We start from the raw sequence: 8,185 nt of genomic DNA on the forward strand, positions 1-8,185 counted from the left end.
AATTTTATTAATATATTAAACTAAATATTAGTGTGTTTCAACGCATATAACAATTGATTGTGGACTTAATTCACATAATTTTTTATTGTTGGAACAATCGAATAGTAGAATCACAAAATGACCTTTTATTTTTGTGTGTTTTTTAAAAATTAAATTAATAATTTAATTAATTCATATTTATAATTATCTTATTAGAACAAATATTCAGAACAAGAGATGCAATTTGATAATTTATTTAACAAAATTTATCTAGTAATTTTTATCAGAACATTTTATTAATAATTATACGATGCACAATATGATGTTATTCTTTTGACAAAAACTTGAAGCATTATCCTGAAGATTTGAATATTATATGTTTTAAGTTGAATATTTATTTTATAGTTTATTTAAATAGTAATTTTTATATAATTTTTTTTTGATGTAGCTTCCGGATGAAAATTAGGATGAGTCCGACCCTTTTCCACCTCCTATATGTAGGTAGTGTTTGGGAAAGCTTCTATGAAGTACTTCTCAGCTTTTTGTTAACAAAATTTTACAAAATTTTAAATTTGTTGTTAACGGAAAAGTAGAGAAGTATTTATAAGAAGCTCTCTCAAACACTACCGTAATAAACTTAAACGAGGCCCCCGAATGTAACAACAAACAACTAAAAAAAAGCCCAGCCCAATCAAAGACGATGTAACAAAAACAACTAAAATAAAGCCCAGCCCAATCAAAGACGATGTAACAAAAACAACTAAAATAAAGCCCAGCCCAATCAAAGGCGCTTTATAGTATCGTGCGCCGCTCATATATAATGGTGTAATCACGTTCCTGCGCACTTTAGGGTTCCTCCTTCCTCTAATCAGTAATCACCTGCCATCGATCTCCACCCAACGCATCAACATCAGTAACCCAGAATTTATGCATTTTTGCCCATATCAAATCTTACACGATCCGTTGAACCGTGATTCAGACGTAGGCATTCATTTATGTAATCATATCAATGCATGATCTTTTGCTTGAAAGCCGATTGCTGTGCAAAAATATGTTTCAATGCGTCATCTTGTAAGTGTTTGTGATACTCATACACCTGTTTTGTTGCGTATTGCTGCCTACGTTGTTCGTTAGTGGTTTCTATGGATTTCATGTAATTGAGAGACGTCTCTGTTAGGAGTGACAAATTTGTTCCCTGGTAACTTTAGAGTTGGCCCAAGAATTAACTTTTTTGAGTGTTTCTCTGAGCTGACGAAATGAATGATATAATATGGATATTGACTTATGGGTTTGATTTTGATATTGTGCCGTGACATCTGACATTGAGCTTTTAGTTCTGAATATGTCGAAATGGATTGTAAAAGATAGATGCTTTTGGACAAAAATATATTATTGAACTGCCTCTGGTTTCGCAGAAGTTATTAATCTAAAACGTTAATCATTTGTGATAGCTTTAAATTTAGTTCTTTATGGTCTAAATTGCATGTGGCTGATGATTTCCCCCATGTTCAATAGAGAATTTTTTAAGATTAAGACGACCATTTGACCATTATTTATTTTATGTGTAATGACATGTTGTATCTTATCTACGCCATCATTTTATTAGTGTTGTGCGGCACTTGGTCTTGTAAATCTGTTTGTGTGAAATTTGAAAGATATATTAGTATTTGTGTTGACGGATGAGATGCTACTTCATGTGCAGAGTTTTGGCTATGAAATTCCTTTTAGTGGATAACTAATGTTGAGCAATGGTGTTTTGGCTTTAGAAATGAGCCAACAGTAGCATGTAGGTTTGAGCAGTCCTGACAAGGCAACAATGTCTGAAGACGTGGGGCAAATGATGTTGGTGTATGATGATCCCTCGGATCGAAGATCCTTGTCTTTGGATTGTACGAGCAGCGCCGAAGAATCACCGGATGAAACTAGGCTATCTTTAGAGACGGCAAATGATATGATCCCATACATTGGGCAAAGGTTCACAACGCATGATACTGCATATGAATTCTACAGTGAATTTGCGAAACGTTGTGGGTTTTCAATCAGGCGACATAGGACAGAGGGCAAAGATGGTGTTGGAAAAGGTCTCACCAGGCGTTACTTTGTCTGCCACCGGGCTGGAAATACTCCATTGAAAGCATCCAACGAAAATAAGCCCCAAAGAAACCGTAAATCTTCTCGTTGTGGATGCCAAGCATATATGCGGATAAGCAAATCAACTGAGTTAGGTGTACCAGATTGGCGTGTTACTGGCTTTGCAAACCACCATAATCATGAACTTTTGGAACCGAGTCAAGTGCGCTTTCTTCCTGCGTATCGGACCATATCAGAAACAGACAAAAACCGGATTTTAATGTTCGCAAAAACTGGCATCTCGGTACAACAGATGATGAGGCTACTGGAACTGGAAAAGTGCGTCGAGCCTGGATATTTACCCTTCACGGAGAAAGACGTTAGGAATTTGCTTCAGTCTTTCAGAAAAGTAGATCCAGAGGATGAGACCGTAGATTTGCTTAAAATGTGCAGGAATATTAAGGATAAAGATCCCAATTTTAAGTTTGAGTTTACACTTGATCCTGGTGGCAGATTGGAGAATATCGCTTGGTCATATGCCTCATCCATCCAGTTATATGAGATTTTTGGTGATGCAGTGGTGTTTGATACAACACATCGGTTGACTGCATTTGACATGCCTTTTGGAATATGGGTAGGAATGAACAATTATGGCATGCCCTGTTTCTTTGGTTGTGTGCTTCTTCGGGAGGAAAATCTGAGGTCATTCTCATGGGCTTTGAAGGTAAAAAAAATTATATATGACATATTTTAGAAACTAATTTTTTTTTTCGTGATTACGTATCGTGCATATTCGGTTGAATGGGATTTTCCTTTTTCTTTTGCTTATTTTCTCAGCATTCCTATCCTAATTGTGCATTTTTGTTGCAAGGTTTTCCTAGGGTTTATGAATGGGAAAGCTCCACAAACAATATTGACTGACCAAAATATGTGCCTCAAAGAAGCAATCGGGATGGGGATGCCCACCACCAAACATGCTCTTTGTATATGGCTTATAGTGGCGAAGTTTCCATCATGGTTTAACGCAGTTTTGGGAGAGCGCTACAATGAATGGAAAACTGAGTTCTATCGACTTTATAATTTGGAAATGATCGAAGATTTTGAATTGGGTTGGAGAAATATGGTGAACTCTTTTGGTTTGCATACAAACAGGCACATAGCCAGCTTGTATGCTCTTAGGTCTCTGTGGGCATTGCCTTTCTTGGGAAGCCATTTTTTTGCTGGAATGACCAAAACCGGTGAATCAAAGTCGATAAATTCTTTTATCCAACGGTTTTTGAGTGCTCAAACCCGGCTTGCACACTTTGTTGAACAGGTGATTTCCCTTTAATGATTATAGGCCATGTTTAATTAGTATTAGTATTACTGGTTTACCGAAGGTCTCTGTTGAATTTATTCAATCGCTATTCCCCCAATAATATGAGCATGTTATGTGATATTATTGTGGTAACTTATGATCTTTTGCTTTATGGCACTACATATTTTCATATGAAGAGATCGAGGAACCTGAACATCTATCGTAGTTGGAGTTTTAATGATAAATTTTCATAACAAAATTGACTATGTTTGGACGTGACCACCTTCAATTGTTATGTTCTATTGTTTTGTCGATTTCTTCTGGGAATTTAAGACATAAAACCTTGTATTGATGCCACGGACATAATGGACTATGTTCTGTGAATAAAAATTGAAAGCAGTACCCGAAATTTTGTCCTCTTGAACATTATTAGTAGGTTTGTGTTTGAGATATAAACTTTAGTATAACTATATCACGGGTTAAAAATGGTTCAAGAAATGAGGAAGGGCTATGAGATAGCTGCATATGGATGTTTTGTCGATTGTTTGGAACTAAAAATTTTCTCCCCGAGTAAATTAGAATTGTTGATTGCCCTATTCTGTGTGTAACATCACCTATATTAGAATTGTTGAATGCCCTATTCTGTGTGTAACATCACCGTATCATCAGGTAGCAGTAGCAGTGGATTTTAAGGATCAAGCCGGAGAACAACAAACAATGCAGCAAAATATACAAAACATCAGCTTGAAAACAGGGGCCCCCATGGAATCACACGCTGCAACAGTTCTTACACCATTTGCATTTTCCAAGCTCCAAGAACAGCTAGTCCTTGCTGCCCACTATGCCTCATATCAAATGGAAGATGGTTTTCTAGTTAGACACCATACAAAACTTGAGGGGGGTCGAAGAGTTTATTGGGTGCCCAGAGAAGACATCATTAGTTGCAGCTGCCACCAGTTTGAGTTCTCTGGAATCCTCTGCAGGCATGCTCTCAGAGTTCTTTCAACCGGGAATTGCTTCCAAATCCCAGATAGGTATCTGCTTCTGCGTTGGCGCAGAATCAACATGCCATCTAACAGACATCAGAATCTTCAGGCCATTCGGAATGATCATGCAGAAAGGGTTCAGCTATTACAGAACATGGTATCAACTCTCATATCAGAGTCTGCGAAATCAAACGATCGTTTAGATCTAGCAACCGAGCAAATTTCTGTACTTATATCTCGAATCAGGGAACAACCCATTTCTGCACTTGGTTTGAGAGAACCTTCTTCTGCACTCAGGAGTCTAACTTAAAGCAGCATCGTTTTCAGTCAGCATGGGCAGAAATAGAATTCTCCGCAAACCCGAATCCTTTTTTTGCAGGACGGAGAGATTCTCCTGCAAAATGAGACGAGATGGCCTTAAAATTTAGGCGATTTTGAATGGTAAATATTAGCTTAGGTGCACGTTCTGTGATGGGTGAAAGCGGGCATTGGAGGATTGGAGGTCTTATGTCATTCGATGCATTTTTGTGTTGCTGTGTTCAAATCTATACATATGGCTGCCTTTCTCAGATTTTGTTGCGCCATTAACATTTATTGTTGTTGATAATTTAAAGCAGTGAAAGAAATGTACAGGACAAAAACATGATTAATAGGATCAATAGATCATATTTGTGTAGCTCGCACAATGCACAAGGTGATGGTTGCTTCTCAAGCATAGAGTTATATGGGCCCAAAACCGACTCGAATCCCAAAGTTTTTAGTTCTGCCTTAAATTAGTTTTAAAATGTTATTTTTTAAAATTCTTTTTAAATATTCTTTAAATTATTAATGATTGCAAAATAATAGTTTTTATCGAAATATCAATTTTTTTTCTGCTTTGTAAAGATAATATATTCAGTTTAAATTTTAGAAAAGCATTAAACAATTGAAATTTTTTATTTAAAAATATTGAATTTTATTCAAAAACTCGGGGTTTTTTTTGTTTAAACAACATTTTATTAAATTAACCAAAATCAAACCGGATAAAACATTTTTTCATTTTATATATAAAAAAGTTTGGATTTCCGAATTAATCAAATCAAAATTTTGAATTAATCTAACCAATTTTGAGGCTCCGATTCCACCGATCAGAGGCGCTGCCAATTGTTCCTCCGCCTGCAGGTCTGGTCTTCATCTTTTCCCTATCTTCTTCCATCATATTCGCACTCCATCGCTTGCTTGGGAACTGTTGTAAATTTCGGTTCGATCTTTGCGTAGGCTTGATTTATTTTTTCAGCTTCTATTCGATTTTGGAGTTTCTTTGGTTTGTTTCATGATTCGAGTTCGATTGGCTCCAGCCGAGCTCGAGCAGACTCGAATTCAATCTAATTTTGAGCTTGAAAATTTTGCTAATAATTAATGGGGTTTCATTCAGTTAGAAAAATCCCACCAAATCCGCGAATTACGAAATGGTATATGTAATTTAAATCTATTAAAATGCAATGATAGGAACTATGAAGCACGATATTATCCTTAAAACTGGTTGGAACCGAAAAAGGATGTTACATGGTAGTAGTAAGAATTGAATATCGCTTTCGGATTTCCAAGAACGGGTAAGAAGAATTTCAATTGAAATTTAGCTAGGGAAAGGCACGAAATTTAATGACCAAGGTGATTTAAATGTATGTCACCAAAACTTTCGTTTTGAGAAAATTTATTCATGTCTCACTGTTAATTGGAGCAGTCTTCAACTCTGATCTTGCCTTTGTTTTCATTTTCCCCAGAATTTCTCGCAAAGTTCTTGGGTCGTCCGTGACCGTAAAGTAATTGGCAATTAGGATAATGCATCCTCCTCTAACAATCCACAGGCATCTACTGTGTGCTGAAGTGAGTTTTTTCCAACCATAAATTGTTTTCACTTTATACTAAAAAGGAAGTTGACTTGGGTATATTCATGGTGCTATTAGCTTTTTGCAGAAAAATACTGAACATAAAGCATACATGATGCTATTAGCTTTTTTCCAAACAATTCGACAGTGGTGCTCACATGGTGCTATTTGCTTTCTTCTGAGAAAATTGTATTGGCTACATGCATGTTGCTGTTATCTTCTGCCATACAAGTCAAGTAACCAATTCTTTGTGCTATGTTGCACAAATCTTTGTTGATAGAAAAACATGGTACAATGTTGTCGTGGTGTATTCTTTATTCTCTCTGCAAAATGATTTAGCGGAAATAATATATGTTTGGGTTCATACTTGTTTATCGCTTGAACCGGCTTCCCATTTCTTCTGTTGAATTCATGCTGTCCCGAGAAATAATGCCAGTTAAAACTTCTTTGCCTTTTTCATTTGTTCAAGTGACGTATGTTGTTGTGTATATTGAAACTTGTGTGACTATGCTGTGCAGATTATCGAACAATTTCAGAAGTGTCACATAAACCATCCTCTTGGGAAGTTTTTTGGTGAATGCACGGACTTGAAAATAAAGCTGGATAAGTGTTTCCGTCAAGAAGTGAGTTCTAGTCAGACATTAACCGATTTCCCATATAAATTCGATTAAGTTAAACCATTTTTTTTTCTGCAGAAAGCCCTGAAACGGAAGGCAAATTTTGAGGAGAGCAAAAAATTGAAAGAGAGATTGAGAGAATACAGGAAAGAGAACCTTGACACGGGAGAATCGAAGGCCTTTGCCCAAGCTTAATGTTCAAACTAGAAAATTCACTATGTAATGCAAGCATAGTTGCTATTCATGCATGGAATGAGATTTTTGGTACGGTGCATTATATGAATTTAATTTGGTGTTTGGATTTTGATTGAATGATTTGATTTTGCAAAGAATTAAAATTTCATGGTTATAAATGAGAATACACGCATTTGTTGGATCAAGGACTGTGGATTCAGATTCACCAAATTCCTAACCATAGGCACTACTAAAACATTGGTTTTTCGACACCTTAACAGGTACAATAACAGTCTCCTAAAGTGCAGTTTTTGCTTATTGCACGTCGAGGGCAGAGGCAATCGGCGTCACCTGAGCAAGCACCAACCAAAATATCTTCCCGTCCCTGGTTGAATCTACAGAAGCACTGCCCTTTGGTGCAGTGCTTGATCTTGCACCTAATCGGGCATAGGCAATCTGTCTCGTTCCGACACTTTCCCACCTTAACATCCGGCTGCGCCAATGACCCTGTCAATTTGATCTAATCCATTATGTTATGTCCTCTTGTATATATCAAAGAATCTTTACTATCTTTACTATTTAATAATAGGTGAATCCCGGTAGATTTCAACCTAGCATATGTGTATTATTTCAATGATATATCTAATGTCTCATTATTTGTCACATTAACAATATATAATTAATTAAGCCTATGTGTAAAAATATGAACCATTGGATGCATGATTTGGGTATTATCCATATGCTAAAATCTCATCTACCATCCGTGAATCCCATAGAAAAAATGATTTTGATCATTAATGTGAGTGAACTAATATATCCTTGATTGCCTTTTTTATTTTTATCAAAAAGGACAAAATGATAATTTTACATAAAAAACTTTCACACTCTCTTCATTTCTTCCCACGTTTCTCAATCACTCATTCATCACACTCTCTCCATTTCCTCCCACGTTTTTCAATCTCTCATCCATCATTTTGTTACATATTATTGCATAAATATCCTCTTAATTTAGTGTTCCTATACAAATTTATTAACTATTAAGTATTATTTCAATCATAATATTAAAATTAGAATACCATAACAACACAAAATATTTTCAAATAACATCACATGTACTCACATGTCTCTCTCTCTCTCTCTATATATATATATATATATATATATATATATATATATATATATATATATATAGTT

General features: G+C 35.7%; 2 protein-coding genes across 6 annotated transcripts; both read left to right on the forward strand.

The window, feature by feature from the left end:
* The first annotated feature begins 847 nt into the window (after window positions 1-847).
* On the forward strand, window positions 848-4,960 carry LOC140882231 (protein FAR1-RELATED SEQUENCE 11). Of its 4 annotated transcripts, none has more exons than XM_073288090.1 (4): window positions 848-1,050; window positions 1,682-2,773; window positions 2,921-3,364; window positions 4,016-4,960. In XM_073288090.1, exons 2-4 carry the CDS (start codon window positions 1,796-1,798, stop codon window positions 4,640-4,642), a joined length of 2,049 nt encoding a protein of 682 aa, XP_073144191.1. In that variant the 5' UTR covers window positions 848-1,050; window positions 1,682-1,795; the 3' UTR covers window positions 4,643-4,960. The 4 variants fall into 4 exon arrangements, with proteins under 4 accessions (XP_073144191.1, XP_073144192.1, XP_073144193.1 ...); XM_073288091.1 differs by having other exon boundaries at window positions 1,746-2,773; XM_073288092.1 differs by having other exon boundaries at window positions 899-960; window positions 1,684-2,773.
* Window positions 4,961-5,362: 402 nt separating this feature from the next.
* On the forward strand, window positions 5,363-7,544 carry LOC140884320 (uncharacterized). Of its 2 annotated transcripts, XR_012150630.1 has the most exons (5): window positions 5,363-5,493; window positions 6,096-6,198; window positions 6,719-6,823; window positions 6,896-7,081; window positions 7,273-7,544. XR_012150630.1 is itself a non-coding variant. In XM_073291039.1 (4 exons), the coding sequence occupies exons 2-4, from the start codon at window positions 6,154-6,156 to the stop codon at window positions 7,010-7,012; spliced, it is 267 nt and encodes an 88-aa protein (XP_073147140.1). In that variant the 5' UTR covers window positions 5,363-5,493; window positions 6,096-6,153; the 3' UTR covers window positions 7,013-7,193. The 2 variants fall into 2 exon arrangements, 1 of the variants encoding a protein (XP_073147140.1); XM_073291039.1 differs by lacking the exon at window positions 7,273-7,544 and having other exon boundaries at window positions 6,896-7,193.
* Window positions 7,545-8,185: the final 641 nt, after the last annotated feature.

Source organism: Henckelia pumila, chromosome 2 (assembly GCF_033568475.1).
Source record: "Henckelia pumila isolate YLH828 chromosome 2, ASM3356847v2, whole genome shotgun sequence".
Classification (NCBI taxonomy): Eukaryota; Viridiplantae; Streptophyta; class Magnoliopsida; order Lamiales; family Gesneriaceae; genus Henckelia; species Henckelia pumila.

Excerpts from the sequence above, each read along its gene's own strand:
- LOC140882231 (XM_073288090.1), top strand. The coding sequence starts at position 1,796 with ATGTCTGAAGACGTGGGGCAAATGATGTTGGTGTATGATGATCCCTCG. Across the intron at positions 2,774-2,920 it reads CATTCTCATGGGCTTTGAAG|GTTTTCCTAGGGTTTATGAA; the intron begins GTAAAAAAAATT and ends TTTTGTTGCAAG. Across the intron at positions 3,365-4,015 it reads TTGCACACTTTGTTGAACAG|GTAGCAGTAGCAGTGGATTT; the intron begins GTGATTTCCCTT and ends CCGTATCATCAG.
- LOC140884320 (XM_073291039.1), top strand. The coding sequence starts at position 6,154 with ATGCATCCTCCTCTAACAATCCACAGGCATCTACTGTGTGCTGAA. Across the intron at positions 6,199-6,718 it reads GGCATCTACTGTGTGCTGAA|ATTATCGAACAATTTCAGAA; the intron begins GTGAGTTTTTTC and ends TATGCTGTGCAG. Across the intron at positions 6,824-6,895 it reads ATAAGTGTTTCCGTCAAGAA|AAAGCCCTGAAACGGAAGGC; the intron begins GTGAGTTCTAGT and ends TTTTTTCTGCAG.